General features: G+C 32.0%; 1 protein-coding gene across 14 annotated transcripts in view; it reads left to right on the plus strand.

The window, feature by feature from the left end:
- Positions 1-20440, plus strand: part of OXR1 (oxidation resistance 1) — a 466073-nt gene that overhangs the window by 389666 nt on the left and 55967 nt on the right. For 9 of the 14 annotated variants that reach the window (XM_009213469.3, XM_021942555.1, XM_003903062.4 and 6 more), the window contains 4 exons: positions 1996-2078; positions 5695-5802; positions 6782-6895; positions 16872-17021. In XM_009213469.3, coding sequence (XP_009211733.1) covers positions 1996-2078; positions 5695-5802; positions 6782-6895; positions 16872-17021 — 455 coding nt within the window. Of the gene's footprint in view, positions 1-1995; positions 2079-2615; positions 2682-5694; positions 5803-6781; positions 6896-16871; positions 17022-20440 lie in introns of those variants that run through there. The other 5 variants (XM_021942556.2, XM_021942557.2, XM_021942558.2 and 2 more) reach the window with 3 other exon arrangements.

Consider the following 20440-nt stretch of genomic DNA (forward strand, 5'->3'; position numbering starts at 1 on the left):
ATTATTTAAAAAATTATTTAATACTTGTAAATATTTAAAAATAGATTAAATTTTATTTTAATACATTTTAAATTACTTAAAATACAAATAAATTCTTTAAAACTTATTTTATCTTAAAATAATTTTAATGCTTTTATTTTCTCATTAGAGAAGCAAATTTAAATGTAAACTATTCAGTGTAGAAGAATTAGAATATTTTGATAAGCAAAAATAATATTCTTCTTTATAAAAATTCTACCATATTGCATTGCCACCAGGAATGTAGAATATCTCATTTCCTACTGTCAAACAGTATGTGACCAAACTTCTTTTGAATTTTTACCAACCTGATAGGTGTGAAATGATATTTCGGTTTAGTTTAAATTTTCATTTATTTAATTATGAGTGAGATTGAACAACATTATTACATGTTTAGGGACATTTTTACATCATCTTGTGCATTGTCTGTGATTATATCTTTTGTGCATATTTTCACCTGCATTATTTTTTCCCTAGTTTTTAAGAGTTATTTAAATATTTAGGATACAAAAGTTGTGTGTGTGTGTGTGTGTGTGTGTGTGTATCTCTGCATACTTTTTTTCCTAGAGTTGTAATGGATGAACCATAATTCTTTCTCTACTTTTCTTTATGGAAAATTAATGGCAGTTTATAATAATTTTGGTAGTTCAAGGTATAGTTCAAGTTGTTGCTTCAGAACATTACTTCATTAGATGCTTGCCATGTGTCAGGCCCCTAGTTGGGCACTGAGGAGGCTTTGTGGAAGAAAGGCAGTGTTTTGGAGGTTACAGTTTAGTGGAAGAGATTTAAAACACAAATATTAACACTCTGCCAGATGCTGTGAAGGAGACATAAAGATGCTGTGTGACTAATAACAGGGACTTGGGTTAGCTGGGTGGTCAGGAAGGTATTAGGATAGTTTTTTAAAGCATTGCAGAGGTAACTGTCCTTTTTGGGGATTTTGATTTTATTATTATTTTTTTTTAGTACTTGTTTAAAACCATTCACCCAACAACTGAGATAATTAGGTCAACATAAACTCTTGTGTGATCAAAATGCCATTTAAGTTTAGATAGAGGGAGAACAATGAAATAGATATTTTCTAGATTATATGGTCTTAGGTTGAACTAAAGTTTCTTTGAAGACTATAGTTTTTAATTTTGGTAAATTTTGAGGGTAAAGTAAATATAGCATTTTGCCATGTTTACTGTCTTCTTTAATTTTGTGATTTATTTAGTTTTTTAGAGATTTTCATTTTAGTAATTTTTATGTTTAGGTAGGAGTGGTGTTTTATCAATTCAGTGTTGTTATTACATGAAGTATAGATGAGAAGGTTAACACTTACACAAAATTTAAAGGGAAACAGTTTCCCTAATCTTGATAATAAGGAAACATTCAAGGAAGTCTTGATAAGCAAATGAAAAATATTAATAATTGGCATTCAATCTGAAATTAAATGTTCAAATGTATGTTTATGTATAAAAGCACACCTTGATTTAACTTCATGGCATGTTAATTTGAAAGTTTATAATTTAATTCCATAGAGAAGACTATTTTTCATTATGACTTGTAGAAAATTTTTGCCTGTGATAACTAATGTTACAGTTTCTTATTTGGATAATAATAATATGTATCTTGAAAGATGTATTTTTTAAATATATAATATATCTTGAAATGTGGTATTATAATCAGGTTAAATATGTTGAAATAAATGGTCTGTAATTTAATTTTTAATGACTTCCTTTCTGTTGACAATTATGTTTTGTGTTGACTTGCAATTATTCTAGTGGTTCATACTGGTCAGGTTCCTACAGCAAGCAAGTAGGAAGTTCAGTTCCTTTTTTTTTGACAGTTGCTTGTTTACAGCAGAGAATCCCAGGGAGTAAGCTGTATTACTAGTAAATTAGACATCTACCCAAAGAGCTCTATTTGGTAGTCCTTGATGTTACTCTGAAAGAAAGATGAATTTAATAAGAATTTTACCTTTTTTTTTTCCAGACACTGGCCAAAAGAAGACCCTAGACAAGAAAGATGGGAGACGAATGTCTTTTCAGAAACCTAAAGGGACTATTGAGTATACTGTAAGTTATTTGCTTCGAAAAAGCTATTTTTCTTTGTAAAAGTCTTCTTTAAGACATTCTCTGTTTATGCTATAAATAAGAAAAGCATTGTTAATTGCCTTATTTTTAAAAATCTGCATTTCACTTTGGATAATTGTTTTATTAATAGTAATACTTAAGTTTTTAGTTTTTTTTTTCTTTAACGATAAATTTTACTGAGACACAAAGGTAGTTATCCTAGAAAATTTAATTTAATATAGATGATAATTTACTGAGAGAGTTCCCGTGGGCCAATAATTTTTATTAGGTTAGGCTTTTAGGAAAATATTTATCTTTTCAGAAATGTGATCTTCATTATATTCCCAGCAGTGCTAGTGATAATTATAATGGCAGATGGGATACATAAAAGACAAGTTGATGTTAATCTTCCAGTGTAACCTTCCACATTAAATCATTTGTATTTATTTATAGCTAACTGCCTTTAGCTCTAAAAATTGAGCTTTTTTTTTTTTTTTTTTTTTTCTGTATTCTTGAAATGAACTTCAAATCTCCCTGCAGTCACCTGGCTTTTCACATTTCTGATTACTCTGGGAAACTGGAGTGAGAAATCAGCTTTGGTGTATGGTATGCTGCTTATTTGATTGAATGTAAAGATTGTTTATTTAGATAATGTTAACGTGTTGTAAAGCACTTTTAACTGAGCTTGATTTTGTTATTTTGTGTTTTTCTAACATAACTGTATTAAGGAGAACAACAATTTTAAACATTAATTTAGCATTTGTGTCATTATGAAACCGTCCAGTCTTGGTTTGAATCTTATTTTCTATGCATCTTTAAAATTGAACAAATTATTAAAATTCTAAGTTATACTCTATTTTAATATACTATTAGTATATAGCGGACAGTTTGAGATTTTAAATAGTTTTAAAAGGTTAGGAATCAGATAATTTAGGATGAAGTAAAATTTACTAATACCAAGATAATCTCATAGCATATTTTAAACTCAAATTGCATGTGTTTGTACCTTCTCTGCATAATTAAGAAAATAAGTTCAAATAAGTTTTTTATAGGTAACCTTTAAAATTTCTTCTTTGTCTTTACAATTCTGCAGTGCCAATATGAAAAATTTAGATTTAAACATGTTTTTACCATGTTTATTGTGTTTCTTCAGTCTAAGAAATCATGTCACTCATAAATTCTAGAAAAATTCTTGGTAATTATCTGTGATTGCATTTTCTCTTCCTTTCTCTATTTTCTTTCTCCAGAACTCTAATTTATTATTGAAACTAATTGTACTACATTTTGCTATCATTATGCTTCACTGAGTTTGCTATTATTTTGATTGTATCATCTGTCTACTTTGCTGGGTGTTTGCCTCCTCTTAATTCCCAATGTGAGTGGTCCCTTGTTTCTTTTTGCTTTTCTATTGACATTCTATTACTTGGAGTGCTTAAGAACTTTAAAATCTATGTGGAGTGAGACCCAAACATTTTTTTCTATGCCTACCTTTCTAGTTGCTTGCATTTCCTACTATCACTTCATCTAAGCAAATTATGACAAACCTCTTACCAATTCTTCTTCCCCCATCCACAATTCCTGATTTTCTCATTTCCAATCCCTTTCAGTTTGTTATTTATTCAGGTTGCAGTCTTTAGAGTTGGCATCAGTTTGCTCACTCACATTTGCTTCCCTGACCTACTACTGCTGCTGTCACCACAACTCCATTCAATCTATGAATGTCTTCTTGAGTCTTAGTTGAAATTTTGTACCTTAATTTCTTTCTTTACATTTTTATTACTTTAAACCTTGTCTTTGTTTTTCTGCATCCATTCTCTTTCTTGTTCCACTAATTCTAGCTCTGATGCCAGTAATATAAAGATGCCACTTGGGCTGTTTTGTTACCTTCATTGTCTCATTTAATAGAATCACAGTGAGAATAAAATGTGTGATTATTAATATGAAAGTACTTGGTAAACTTACAGATGTTACTGTAAAATATCATTTGTTTACAGAGACCTTTTATATATATTATCATATTATTTCAGTAACATAGGTTTTATATCAGTACATTGTGTAGATGGGGAAGTTTGCATAGAAGGATATAGGCAGAACTAGATGATTATTGTATTAACCCAAATATTTGGCATAAATTTGGTTTTATAAAACCGTTAAGGAAAATATGTATATTATTATTTTACATACACAAACAAATGCACACACACCTGCTTTTCCTGACTTTTGAAGTCTTCTATAACCTAATTCTAAATGCCTTTTTTTTTTTTTTTTTGGAGACAGGGTCTTGCTTTGTCACCCAGGCTGGAGTGCAGTGGTGCTATCACAACTCACTGCAGCCTCCACTTTCCAGGCTTAAGTGATCCTCCCACCTCAGCTTCCTGAGTAGCTGGGACTACAGGCATACACCACCACGCCCATCTAATTTTTGTATTTTTTGTCAAGATGGGATTTTGCCATGTTGTCCAAGCTGGTCTTGGACTCCTGGGCTTAAGCAATCCACCCACCTCGGCCTCCCAAAATGCTGGAATTACAGGCATGGTCCACCATGTCTGACCTCTAAATGCCTCTTTATCCTTTTTAGAAACTTAACTCCATGTAATCAGCTTCCTAAAACTTTGTGCTTCATGAATCTACTCTGGATGGTTTAGAAGGAAGAGGATAGTATCCCACAAATATATTATACTTTTCTGTCTCTTAACTATGTCAGGTCTGTTATCTTCACTTTGAAAGTTCGTTCCTTTCTCTCTGCTTTTCAAATTCCCAACCCTTCTTCAAGATCCAGCTTTAAATCATTTATCTTCTGTAGTCTTTTCTGGAAAATTTGGATTACATGATGCTTTTATTCATACTCAAAACTTCTATTGCATTCATTATTCCATTTTAAATTGTTCATCTTTTGCATAACCTTTTATTTCTTAGTTTCCAACTAGATTGTAAATTCCTTGTGCACTAAAACTACTTTTAGTTGCATTTAGTTGTGTTTTCTTCAGAGCTCTCTTAATGCCTTGTGTAATGGGGACTCTAAGTGGTTATATTATATTGACTAAATGACATTTTCTTTTAGGGTAATTGATAAAGTCTCATTATTTACAATTTCTATACATAGGACTGTGGAAACATACGAATGATTCAGAACTAAATTGCTCAACTTTAGTTCAAATATTTTTCTAATTTATATGTGCAATAACAATATATGCATAAAGAGCATTAGAAGTAGCATTTTCAGTTTAATACAGGTGTACTTTGCTAAAATGAAATTAGTATATTACTAGAAGTTATAAATATTTTAGAAACTATTCAAAGGAATAGTATATTATTTTAAAACGTTTGTAAAATGAAAATAATTTGTTTTTGATTTTTAAATTATGTTTTGTATTTTGAAATTACTTGAAGTAGAGACCTACATGTAAATGTATTGTGATGAAGCCTATACTCTGTATTGTAATAGATTGAGAGCATTTGCTAACAAAACACAGTGTTTCTTGACAGTTATTTTCAAAGATGACAATATCGTTGTTAATCAAATGTAAGCTGGTCCCTAGATATATTAATGCTCATTAAATATTATAGTTTAGTTTTTCTGTTTTAAACATTGAAATAATTTATTTTCTCTTATAAACAGGTTGAATCAAGGGATTCTTTGAATAGCATAGCCCTGAAATTTGATACAACACCTAATGAACTTGTTCAATTAAATAAGTTATTCTCCCGAGCAGTTGTTACTGGACAGGTAGTATCTTTTTTTTTAATGTGCTGATGTTTAGAAACATTAAACAGAAAGGCAGAAAGTATACTTTGTACTATAGTTAATAATATAGAAGATTTGAGAATAATTTTATATGTGCTTTTAACAAATCATATTGGCGATATAAGAGAAAAGTAACTGTTCTATGTCTGTATGAGTTTCTTTTTTAATACATATTGAAAATAATTGTAATTTTTTCTTTTTAAATATAAAGAGCTTTTAAAAATATTCAGAGCAATATATGCATATGATCAAAAATTACTTTATCAAAGTAAGGCATCCCTCCATCTCAAACTTCCAATTTCTTTTCCAAAAGCAATGAGTTGCCAGTTTGCATTTCTTTCAGGAACGGTCTAGCCTGCTTTTATTGTTGTTGTTGTGTTTTAATTTAACTTTGATTCTTGGAAAGTGTTCTGTTTAATCATAGTTTTAGTTCAGACTTTTTCACACGTGCATAGTATTGCATTGTATTGATATATCATACTTGTTTAGTTAGTCACAATAAGCATTACACTATTTCTACTCTTTTGCTAAGGTCAATACCGCTGTAGTAAACATGCGTATACATATCTGTTTTTCTTTATGTGCAGGTATTTCTGTAGGGTGAATTTTTAGAAGTAAAGTTACTATATCAGAGGATATGTGCACTTTAGATTTTGCTCACTATTGCCAAATTGTCCTTTAGGATTAATACCTCTATAGTATATTAAAATTAATGTTTCCCCACCCTGTTACAGCCATACATATTATCAAATGTGTCTAAATTGATTTTAAATGTTCTTTTTTAAAAAATGTTTTTATATTCTTATAATTTGAAAATTTTTATGTTTTTCTATTTAATTGGTAATTGTTAGTAGTGCTTGCTTATAGAACAAGGTCATTGTTAATAGTGCTTGCTTATAGAACACCATCTATTATTAACACTTCAGTTTAACTAAATCTTTGTGTGAATGTTTTCTTACAGGTTCTATATGTTCCTGATCCTGAATATGTCTCCAGTGTTGAGAGCTCTCCATCTCTAAGCCCCATAAGTCCTCTGTCACCAACATCATCTGAGGCTGAATTTGATAAGACCACTGTAAGTATCTCTGATTTGCAAAGATGGCTATGAAGAAATCTCACCATGTCTACACTGACTGTCTTGTTTTTTTCTTTCCACTTTGACTATGGTTAGAATGAAATATTTACTTTTTATTTTCTTGCCTAAGTTTGTAAATCCCACCTTTAAAAAAAGACATTCTTATGAAACCATATAGCTTAAATTGGCTTACCTTTGTAAGTGGTGGTGGTGGGCCAAAAATATTCATCAACTCTTATTTTTTAAAGAACATATATAATTTAACTTACAAAGGAATCTTACCCAACAAACATGATATTATCACAGTAGAGGAAGTTCATGTTCAATTTGATGTTTATTTCATTTATAAATAAATGAGTATATAGTACTTAGAACTCTTAAGTGAGTTTAATTTTGACACACTGCCTTTTAAAAAATAATTTATCATCTTAGTCATCCAAGATTTAACATAGTAGATTAATTTATCTAGCATTTCTAAAGAATGAGTGTTCTAATACCTTACATTTTACAAATGAATTTCAGGGAACTAAACCTCATTTAATAATTTTGATTAAAAATCTTCTGAAAGGAATTATATATTTCTTTGCCTTTCTGCATAAATTAACTGTTAATGCTAATCATAATTTTCTGTTTTCATAACAGCTATTGTTTACATGTAAAAGGCTATTTCTTCATTAAATGGCTAGATTGCTGTGGGAGATTCTTCTGTGTTGTTCTCTTGACTTTAGGAGACAGCCTTTTCTTTGTCTCAATTTGCACTCAAAGCTTAAGATACCAGATGGCAAGCAAACTAGTAACAAAACAAATTATTAATGTTAATTTGCCTATAATTGTTTATTTCTAAGCTCTAGTATACCACTTTTTTCATGGAATAAATTGCATGGTATTATTAGTAACTATTTTTATCCTTGCCCGGGAACTTTTTTCTGCCTCTGTATGTGTGCGTGTGTGTGTGTGTGTGTGTGTAAGAGAGAGAGAGAAAGAGAGAGAGAGAAATGAGGTATTTTTCATTTATTTGTTGGATATCTTACTTATATAATTATGGCAATACTGTGCTTTAGAATGCAGTCACATGAAAGGAATATATTACATTTGTTGTCATCATTGATAAGAATAGAAGTCAGGTTTTAATAGTAGGTATTACTTACCAAATGACACAGTACCTTTTTGAACATAGCCATGCCATTTTCCCATGGGACTTACAAAGAGATGTCCTCGTAAGGGGCAGTGGCAAAGTAACTATGTAGCCTTAGGTTGATTTAGCCTGTGTTTCAAACCCTAAAGCAGAATTATGAAAATCTAAGCTGTAGCATCATGCCTGACTAGAAACCTGTGGGGTCTCTTCCAGTTCCTCAGCTTTAACCTAAATCTGCCTGTCTAGTGGCTTTCTTGGAAAGTATAAGATCAAAGAAAACAAAATGTTAAAAGTTAAGGGAGCAACAAGGCCAGGCGTCAACCTGTGTAAAAATGTGCCCCTTCTTACTTTTGCCATTTGACTGAAAGAGATAGAGAGGATAAAGTTATGTGAATGATCTTTTAATCCTCAGTGACTTAGCTACTGTCAAAGATGGACCAAAAAACTTCCTCTAATGTGGCCAGTGATATGAGTAAATTCTTTGTCCCTGGGATAGATTAAAAAAAAGAGGTAAGAGATTCCTTAAAGAACTAAAAGTACATCTACCATTTGATCCAGCAATCTCACTACTAGGTGTCTACCCCGAGGGTAAGAAGTCATTATATGAAAAAGATATTTGCACATGCATATACAGCAGCATAATTTGCAATTGCAAAAATATGGAACCACCCCAAATGCCCATCAATCAACAAGTAGATAAAGAAAATGTGGTGTTTATATACCGTGGATTACTACTCAGTCATAAAAAGGAATGAAAGAATGGCATTTGTAGCAAGCTGGATGGAATTGGAGACTATTATTCTAAGTGAAGTAACTCAGGAATGGAAAACTGAACATTGTATGTTCTCACTCATAAGTGGGAGCTAAGCTGTGAGGATACAAAGGCATAAGAATGATACAGTGACTTTGGGGACTCAAGGAAAAGGGTGGGAGCAGGGTGAGAAATAAAGGATTACACATTGGGTACAGTGTACACTGCTTAGGTGATGGGTGCACCAAAATCTCAGAAATGACCACTAAAGAACTTATTCTTGTAACCAAACACCACCTGCTCCCTGAAAACATATTGAAATAGAAAATAATTTTTTTTAAAAAAAGAGGTAAGAGAAGAGTGTGCGAACTTCCCTTTACACGGAATGATACTCTTTACCTGCCATCAAAGAGATTATGGGCAATAGTTAGAAATAATCCTTACAACAGTGATTGTGTAAATTTTAGTTGTATTTTTTTTTTTTTACCTAGAATTATATTCGTTACCAGACTCCAAGATAATATTTCTATGACTTTCTGCTTATCTCAAGTGCCTACATTTCTATATTCTAATTATTGGGTTTTATGTCTCCCATGCTGTATAAATCCATTAGAAGTAAGGATATTATGTTTTATTAGATATAGTTTATATTTTCATTACATTAATTAAAATAATGTCTATTAGTATTGTTATTATTTGTTTTTCCCAGAGATTCTCAGTTTATATTTCCAACAACTTCTGATAAATTTTTTGAATGTCCAGCTTAGTAGTGGTTTACTATGAGGCTAAAAATATGTTCCTGGCTTTGTCAGCTTAAAGACTTTCATTGGTTTTTGAATAACTCATTTTCACTTAAAAAATTGCATTTTGAGAATTTTCATGGTAAAACAAATTTTTTTTTGTTTATTTTTCACTTTTTTTGTTCACATATGGAGGAAGAAACAAGGAGATAGAACCAAAATAATGGTAAAAATCATAAAAATAGCTAAAATTTAGTATTGCAACAGGTATAATTCTAAACACTTTAAAAGTATTATCATTTATTCCTTACCTCAGATTTATGAGGTAGGCACTTGGCCTGGGTTTCTGTGTTTGTCCCTCCAGACTCACTCTGTATTCTCTAGTGTCCTTTGGGCGGTAGACTGCATCAATGGACTCTGTTGCCTTTTTGCTTCTGTTGGTGTTGGTCTTTCTGGAGCAGTTGCAGAAGATAAGAGGGAAGGAAAGAGAGAATAAGATGGGGACATATTTATTCTCCTAGCTCCTGCCCTATAAGGTTATTCCAGAGTGACCACATTCTTCAGCATCTCATCTTATCTTTTGTCATCCCTTTCCACAGAGCCATCTCTAAATTTAGGCATCTGTTTCTCCCCCTTGCCTCTTTAGGGATAGAGGAGTCTTCTGTTATTATTCACCCTGGGTTTTTGTACACTATATGCACCTTTGTAAATAGTTCCATAATTAAATCCTCTTAAAATTCCTCAGTTTCTACCAGGCATGGTGGCTTACTCCAGTAATCCCAGCACTTCAGGAGGCTGAGGCAGGCAGATCACTTGAGGTCAGGAGTTCAAGATTAGCCTGGCCACATGGTGAAACCCCATCTTTACTAAAATTACACAAATTAGCCGGGCCTGGTGGCAGGCACTTGTAATTCCAGCTACTCAGGAGGCTGAGGTGGGAGAATCACATGAACCCAGGAGTCGGGGATTGCAGTGAGCTGCGCCACTGCCTTTCAGGCTGGGCTACAGAGTGAAGACTCTGTCTCAAAAAAAAAAAAAAAAAAAAGCTCAGTTTGATGTGCCATCTGTTTTTTTCTAGTACCTGACCAATAAGTATTGTATCCATTTTATAGAGGAGGAAACAGAGGAAGAGAAGTTAACTATTTTGCGTTTAAGGTCACTCAGCTAGTAGCTAAGCTAGGATTCTAACCCAGACAGACTTGGTTCGGAGCCCATATTTTTTTATTACTACTTTATAGCTGGAAAATGATAACTCGGAAACACTACTCTTGCCCAATAAATAACTGGACCCAAAGAGTTAAGTAACATTTAATCATTATAAAAGTCGGTATAGTAATAGCTACCACTTTGCGCTATCATCTTCCTAAGATTCTTTAAATCTCTCATTTTTTGAATAAATATAGAAACCTGCTTTTGTTTTGTACACCTTTGTTTTTTCTCTTTTGTACCTTAAGTTCACCCATTATGATAATGCCATTTTAAGCTAAAACTGTTAATGTGTTATATTCAGGATGAAGTTCAGCAGAAGAATGTTTTAAGTAATACGGAAAAATGAAATAATTTTAAAGTACTTATGTTTATATTAATATACTCTATTGAAGGATGGGATATGCAGGTAGTCATATTCTCTTTAAGATAAAGCACTTCACGTAGAATACTCCAATCAATCTAAAATATAAAAATAGAATATCAATAACAATTGAATTGGATACACATGGTGTATAAGACAATATAATTTTGAAAAAAAATACTATTAAGAGATTCTGGGGAAGGCCTAGGAAGTCCTAAAGGAGGAAAGAGGAAAAAGTATAAAATAGCAATAGAATGTAGGCATATTAAATCTTCCTTTTTAAGGATAGGCTGTGATTATACTGCTACAGTGGCTATTATTTTTTTTACTTAAAGAGTGCTTACTATGTATTTACTCTGTTCATTTCAGAATTTTAATTAATCTTTAACACTTTAATAACATTTTAATTACTTTATACCTTTAATTAATCTTTGACCCCATGAGGTAGGTACAATATTCATGATCTGTATTTTAAAAAATGAGGAAAGTAAGGCATAGAGAGAAGAATGATGGTTAATAAGTGGTAGAACTAAGATTGAAAACCTGGCAGTCGAAGTCTAGATTCTGTGTTGTGTTCTTAACTACTTTTTATACTGCCTAAGTAATAAAATGATGACTACTAGCAAGTGCAGGTACTCTATAACTGAGACATATGATCTAAAATTAAATATATGTGTCACAATTTGTAGGAACTAGAAAATTTGTAGTAAAGAACTGTGTGGAAGTAATGAATGAAATTTTTGCTTGGCCAAAGCAAAAATAAAAATGTAGAAGATTTAGAAATGTTTAATTACCTATATTAGTTTCCTAGTATTATCATAACAAAGGGTGACAAACTAAGTGGGTTACAACAAAAGAAATTTATTACCATACAGTTCTGGAGGCTGGAAGTCTGAATTCAGACTATTGGTATGACCATGCTCCGTTTGAAACTTGTAGAGGAGAATCATTTCTTGCTTCTTCTAGCTGGTGTTTGCCAAGTGTCATTGACATTCCTTATCTTGTAAATATGTCACCACTTTCTGCCTTGCTTATGACAAGTGGCTATCTACTTCCTGTGGGTATGTCTTCACATGGTGGTCTCCTCTTTATAGAAAGAAAGCAGTCAGATTAAGGGCCCACCCTACTCATGTATGACCTTAGCTTAAACTAATAATTACATCTGAAAAATCCTATTTCCAAATAAGGTCACATTCTGAGATATTGGAGGTTAGGGCTTTAGCATTATCATTTTGGGGGAAACAGTCAACCCATAACATTGCCTCATAAGATTATAATTATGTAGAATTTATATTATGGAGTTTTATATATATTATAGAATTTTATATTTTTGTCTTTGAAGAAAAGGAAATTTAGAAGACTTTCTAATTCTAGTCAAGTAAGATTTTTTTAGAGATGTTTAGTTAATTTTCTTCACTTAAGATATGTCGAAGAGTGAAGTTAATTTCTCATAGGGCTTTGGGAAGCTTGTAAATATTTGTAAAATATTGTGAAAACTTTTTTAAAAAACTTCTCTTTTTTAATCATGATAGTCACATAATTAATTGGCATCTTGAACTGGTATGCCTGTATACCTGAAAATAGACATTAATTACAAGTAATAGCAGACATGCAAGAAATTAAAATAATTTTAGGAATATCAAAGTAGTTTGAAAAGGTTGAATATTGCCTGTGCTTCAGGAATTGCTCTCACATATGACATCCTTTAACAATTCACAAACATACCTTTCTTTTCTGTCTCTCTGTGCATATATAGAATATATATATATATTTTTTTAACTTAAAGGCACTAATATCTATCACATACAGTATATGTTATATATAAAACAGGTTTTAAATCTTTTATAGAATATATAAATTGTAATTTTTTCCTAAATTGTGATTTTAACTTTAATGCTTTTAGACTTAAATTTTAATATAAATATATCCAACTTATGTGATATATAACTTATATTAAAGGTAAGCTTATATATTATAAAACTATAAATATAAATACCACGCAAATGTGTAAATAACACATAAATCATACATACTATGTTCATATTATTACATATAATTTAGCTTTGATGCTTTTAAACCTATTTTAAATAACAATTTAGTAAGGAATTGTTTTTTAAAATGTACTTTTTAATAGATTATGCTGTAATTATACCTCAGTCTTATATTCTTAGAACAAAATTTTATGGTTAGTATCTGAAAAATTAAACTTTATAACAGGACTTAGTGTTCGCGAAGGTTTTAGGAAACAAATATTTTATATAGAAGAAATTCCTATATTTTTAACATCACAAGAAATGGGTAAATTACTGGATGAGAGTTTTGTTTTTTTTTTCCTAGATTCCAGATGTGGGAGCATTATTTCCATAATTAGAATTAAAAATTGATCCTGATATTTTAATTTTGTTTTTTTATTCTGTGTTTGATTTTAAACATTCTTAAGTCCTTGGTCCCAGGAAGTAGAGATGATTAAACAATTTATAGACACTAAATGGCAATCATCATATATATCGAATTGAAAGAAAAATACAGTATATACTGGTTTAAAAATAAATGTTTTCTTTAAAGGATATATCGTAGATATGTTGCGTGAAGTAAATACAAGTGCTGGTATTTCTGTGCCTGTATGGTTTTTCCTCCTCAATCTTTCTGTGCCCTACCTATGTGTTACTAGAGAACATTTCTACAAATTTTCAATCACAAAAAAACAAAAATACAATAAAGCCAAGGCAGGAAGGGAAGTGGACAGTTTGGAGTTGCTAATTCATTTATGGTTATGGTTTATAATGACATACAAATCATATTGTATAATATATTCTACCAAAAAAGATTACTCTAGGTGATGATTAAGCTTTTCATAAATCATTAGCCCTAACAATCCTTTGCTTTTTTACATTTGAATATTTGGGGCAGTAATGAGGCTTGATATAGATGTTTACATTTCTGTATTTTTAAGGACCTTCTCTGGTGGCTAAAACAAAATTATACAGAGAAGCATCAGCAAGCCCTCAAATGAGCTACAAAACCAATACAGTAATCACAGTTTAAAAATAGCAGTCAAAACCATCTACATAGGGATACTAGTACTTTGAATAGTGTCCATTTATGTAAGTTACAGCAAGGTCTGGTAATTCCTCTGAACAACTTTGATCTTTTTTTAAAGTAATCTCCTTTTTTGTGCTTTGCTTTGAGCATTTGCTAATCTCATATTCTTTTTAAAAGGATTACATTGACAAATTGGTATTGCTATAGATACTGAGTTCAGACTTTGATGTAACCTCAGAGATCATATATTGTTCAAAAAGGCCCATCTTCATTTAAGGAAAGCATTTGACAATGTTCATATATAAAGAGTGTATATAGATGAATATATGTATGAATATATGTAGGTATGTATATATATGTATGTGTATATGTATACATACACATATTTATATCTGTGTGTGACTAATGTAGTTACATTCTATATAATAATATTATTAACTCAATTTTGGGGGAATTGAGGAATCAAAGTTTGTTGATAGCTTTTTGTCAATTTGCAGGGGACGCTCTTATAGCTCTGCATCAGCTATTTTTTTCTTAGCACATTTTTGAATTGTTTAGTAGAAGATTTGAAAAGGAAGCAATATAGTATTGCAGTTAAGCTCCCTGGTTTGTGTTGATAACATAGTTTTGCATCTTAGCTCCTTTCTCATTTGGCAAGTTATCAAACTTGGCAAAACTTAAGTTTCCTTAAAAATTAAGGTCATAGTATACTTCATATGAGTGATTGAAAAATTAAATGAAATAGTCCGTATAACACTTAGAAATAACAAGTATTCATAAATATCATTGAGATTATTATTAATATCACTTATTTATCTGTGTTAACTGAATTTATATATGGTATAAAACTTAGATATAATAACTGCCAAAAACAAGAAGAATACAAAGTTATTAATTTGTATTTTAAAATGAAAAGATTGAGGAAAATTTTGTTAATAGATATTAATGATTGAACAGTGTCATGAAAGTTAAAATCTTATTCCATTTCAGGTTTTTAAAACAGTGGAATTGTAGTATATCAAATGTAGTTGTTTTGCAGTATTTTGCACTTGTCTGTCCTTTCATGAACAAACACTTGTTGAATATCTCCCCCAGTGCTTGGGGTTTAGCCCTGCATTTTAGGTGGGATATATGAAAGGAGGTGTAAAAATTCTGTCCTCATATGGATTGAAGGAATTCAATCCATGTATTAGGGGAGAAAAAGTTATGTTCAGGTTTGATAGCTCCTTTCAGATATCTCAGTTTATGATATTGAAGAGAAGGCAGTATTGTTTATTATTTCTAAATGCCAAATCAGAGCTATTAGGTAGAAGTTACAAAGTGACAGATTTTAACTCAAAGCTCAGAAGAACCTTGCTTCTATGAAAACTTCTATAAGGCAGTGTGGATTTATTCATAAGGTATGAAAGCCTTTGGAAGTATTTAAAACATATCTGTCTAGCTTTCCTACAGTGTACAGAATATTAAACTTTGGGGGGAATTGTGGGGAGTAGTATTTAAAGGACCTGTGAACTTGGATGTAAAAAATTTTAAGTGAACTCTAACATTTTTAAAAATTAGAGAATATAATATAAGCAGCACACCTGTGACTTTGTCCTCAGTAGAACTTACAGATATTTTCAGATCACCTTAGAATTGTTACAGAGAACACAAAATGTTGCTCATGGCCATTATATCACAATTTGCATTCAAACTTGTAATTATCAGAGTCCAGAGTCACCACTAAATCTTATGTTATTTAATATATTAATAAAGAAATATATATATATCGCCGGGCACGGTGACTCGTGCCTGTAATCCCAGCACTTTGGGAGGCCAAGGTGGGCCGATCATGAGGTCAGAAGATTGAGACCATCCTGGCTAACACGGTGAAACCCCGTCTCTACTAAAAATACAAAAAATTAGCTGGGCGTGGTGGCGGGTGCCTGTAGTCCCAGCTCCTTGGGAGGCTGAGGCAGGAGAATGGCGTGAACCCGGGAGATGGAGCTTGCAGTGAGTCGAGATCGTGCCACTGCACTCCAGCCTGGGTGACTATACTCTAGTTTGTTTTTTAAAAATGTTTTGATACTGTGTTGTTTCAGTTTAATTGTTCTTCCTTATAATTCTATATTTTATTTTGACCATTCCAAAACATTCTGAGAAGCTGGTTCATAGGCTTCACTGTAAGTATGGTCAGTAGTACCAAAAAAGTTAAGAAACTTGTGATCTAGTGGAATGGGATTTATCAACTGTAGCTTGAGATTTGAAAGGCTATTCCAGTGAATGGGTTCTGCTGTATACTTAGGTACTAAGGCAAGCTTTCCACGTTTTTCCTGCTCCCAGCACCTGATGGATATTACATTACATAGTCTTACCAGAGTCAGTGGTTTAATTCAGAAGCATCTGAGTGTGTGTGCACATGTGTGTATGTGTTGGGTGTTGGTACAAGAGATGTAGTGTTCAGTGTTCTTCAGATGATTTTATTTTTTAAATGTATAGATAGATATGTGTATCTCCCTATTAAAAATCACTTCAAATGTAAGTTTAACCTGTGTTTGTGATCTTTGTTGAATATGAAAACAGTGCCACTTTTTTCCTATAATTTGTATGTGAGAATATTTTGGGCTGACTTCCAGAATGTGATGAAATGAAACAGCACTTATTGGGGAAAGCTATTCATTTGACTTTTTAATAGTGTGCTCATTTTTATTTTGTTTTCTGCTTTTTTTTCTTTTCTTTTCTTTTTTTTTTTAAAAAAGAATCCTGATGTCCATCCAAAAGAAACAACTCCCTCATCTACTTTCACTGGTATTCGACCTGCACGAGTTGTGTCTTCAACTTCTGAGGAGGAGGAAGCATTTACTGAGAAATTTCTTAAAATTAATTGCAAATATATTACCAGTGGCAAGGTAAAGAATGACACTTTAGAGAAGACCTTTAATCATGCTTTCGTTATTACCAACATATGATAGTTTGGCATTTACATTTTAAGTCATCAGTGTCAGCAAATGCTTGAATATTGTAAAAAGGTGCTGGTGATACTATTATTTTGGGTTAGTATGGATGTTGCTTGTAACTTAGAGTCTGATGATCTGTTGTAATTGTTAAAGGTAATGGGATATAAATAAATTCACTAAGGCACAGATAAGTTGCTGTTGGTAGGATATTTCAGAAGTGTGAATAAAAAAGACTGCTGCCGGGTACTGTGTGGAGTGTGAACTTCTGCATAACTAGTATAGCACACAAATAGAAAGATATCTAGTATTTATTAAGTACCTTGCCAGAAACTATTTGAGGAGTCTTAATTATTTTATCAATTCAAAACAGTCCTGTGAAATAGGCAGTCATATTTCTTTTCTACAGGGAAAAACAAAACAGGAAAGGTTAATAGGTCCAAGATCTCTCTGTAATGGCCAGAATTCAAACCTAGTCATAATCTTTTTTTTTGAGACGAAGTTTCGCTCTTATTGCCCAGACTGGAGCGCAGTGGCGTGATCTCGGCTCACTGCCACCTCCGCCTCCTGGGTTCAAGCAATTCTCCTGCCTCATCCTCCTGAGTAGCTGGGATTATAAGCACCCACCACCACATCCAGCTAATTTTTTATGTTTTTAGTAGAGACAGGGTTTCACCATGTTGGCCAAGCTGGTCTCAAACTCCTAACCTCAGATGATCCACTCGTTTCAGCCTCCCAAAGTGCTGGGATTACAGGTGTGAGCCATCGCGCCCAGCCCAGAATCTATTTTATCTACTTCACTTTGTTGCTTTTCTAAACAAAAACTTCTAATCTGAAAAGAGAATATAGTAAAGTAATAGAGTTGGAAAATAAACTCCAGGTTTTGCTCAAAAAATGTCTATTACATGATAGTATCTTTAGAAGTCACACATGAGAACTGTATCTTTATAGTCATAATTCATAAATTTATGAGTATTTGAAACACATAATGAGCATTTAGTGGTATGCATTTCACCCTAAATATTGTTTTAAATGTTGTGTTTTCATTTTCATTTTCTTTAAAATATTTTCTCTTGATTTCTTCTTTGACCCATTTGAGAGTGTTTTATTTTTCTAGATAACTTTCTTTTACTAATTTCTAATTTGATTCTGTGTGATCAGAGAATATACTACTATTTGAAGGCTTAAATTATTAAGACCTGTTTTATGGTCTAGAATATCATATATTTTAATAAATGTAATGTGTGCACCTTAAAAGAATGTGTTGTTGGATGGAATATTCCACAAATGTCAATCAAATAAAATTGAGTGATAGTGTCCTGTATTTCTGGATTTTCTGTATATCAGTTATTGATAGAAGAATTTTGAACTATCTCACTGTTATTGTGGATTTATCTGTTTTTGCCTTTCAGTTCTATCAGTTTTTTTTTTTTTTTAATGTATTTTGAAACTGTTACTAGGCTTAAAAATGTTTAGGATTCTTGTGTTGTCTTGATTAATTGACTTGATTGTCATTATGAAAGACATTCTTTATTCTTGGTAATACTCTTTGCAATGAAATCTACTTTCATGTTTACTAATATAGTCACTTTAGCTTCCTTTTGATAAGTGTTAACATGGTTTATCTTTTTCCATTCTTTTGTTCATAGCCTGTGACTTTAGAAAGTGAGTTTCTTGTAGTTAGCATGTAGTTAGATCTCACTTCTTTAGATAATCTTTCCCTTTTCATTTAGCGTGATTATTTATATGGTTAGGTTTAACTCTACCATCTTGCTATTAGTTTTTTGTTTGTTCTGTCTTTCTGCTTTCTTTCACATTGAGTTTTTAAAAATAGTTTTATGTTATCTCCTTTGTTGACTTATTAGCTGTAACACTGTCCTATTAGTGGCTGTTTAGAGTTTATAATATATATCTTTAATATGTCACTTTCTCACTTTAAGTAGCATTATAGCGTATATGCCACTTTTCATATAGTACACACACCTTATAACAGTATACTTTTATTTCCCCCTTCAAGCCCCTGTGTTCTTATTGTAACCCCTCTTATTTCTACATGTTATAAACACCACAATACATTGTTATTATTTTTGCTTTAAAAGTTAATTTAAAATAATTTTTAAAATAAGGGTAAAGTCTATTATATTTATCCACTTATTCCTTACGCTTGTCAGTCCTTTTTGTAGATGCAGATTTCCATTTGTATCATTTTTCCTTTTATTTAAGGACTTCTAAATTTCTTATGGTGTAGGTCACCTAGTGATAAATTCTTTCAGTGTTTATTTGCCTTGAGAAAGTCTATATTTTTCCATCTTTTATTAAATGTTACTATCATGTTTATGTATATTTTCTTTTCTTTCTTTCTTTTTTTTTTTTTTTTTCCGAGACAGAGTCTCACTCTGTTGCCCAGGCTGGAGTGCAGTGGCCCGATCTCAGCTCACTGCAACATCCACCTCCCGGGTTCAAGCAGTTCTCCTGCCTCAGCCTCCTGAGTAGCTAGGACTACAGGTGCGCACCACCACGTCTGGCTAATTTTTGTATTTCTTAAGTAGAGAGGGGGTTTCACCATGTTGGCCAGGCTGGTCTCGAACTCCTGACCTCATGATCCACCTGCCTCAGCCTCCCAAAGTGCTAGGATTACAAGCATGAGCCACCGCGCGTAGCATGTTTATGTATATTTTCAAAATTATATGTGTGTTTATAAAAAAGGACCCCTAACTTCTAAATTTTATGCCATTTTATCTTTTTTTGGTCCATTGAATTTTTTTAAATTAATATACTTTCATTTTTAGAGCAATTTTGAGTGGACGGAAGAATTGAGCTGAAGCTAGAATTTGTATTTACACTCTCCGCCTTTCCCCAGTTTCCCTTATTAACATCTTGCTCTTGTGTGCTATATTTGTTTCAATCAATGAACCAATATTCAGGCACCAAGGAAAGCCCATAAGATTCTCTCATGTTGTACATTCTATGGGCTATAACAAATGTATAATGACATTTATCTATCATTACGGTATTACCAGATTAGTTTCATTGGGCTAAAAATCCTCTATGTACCACTTATTCATCCCTCTTTCCCTGTCTTTCCCTGAACTCCTGGTAATTGATGATCTTCTTACTGTCTCTATAGTTTTGCCTTTTTTTAGAGTGTCATATAGTTGGAATCATAGAGTATGACTGAATGAATTCATCTTGGCTTCTTTCACTTAGCAGTGTGTGTTTGAGGTTCTTCCATGTCTTTTGCAGCTTGACAGCTTTATTCTTTTTGCTGTTACTACTGAATATTCCACTGAGTGGATGTACTGTAGTTTCTCCATTCCCCTATTAAAGGACATCTTGATTACTCTTAAGTTTTGACACTTGTAAATAAAACTACT

This window comes from Papio anubis, chromosome 8 (assembly GCF_008728515.1).
Source record: "Papio anubis isolate 15944 chromosome 8, Panubis1.0, whole genome shotgun sequence".
Taxonomy (NCBI): domain Eukaryota; kingdom Metazoa; phylum Chordata; class Mammalia; order Primates; family Cercopithecidae; genus Papio; species Papio anubis.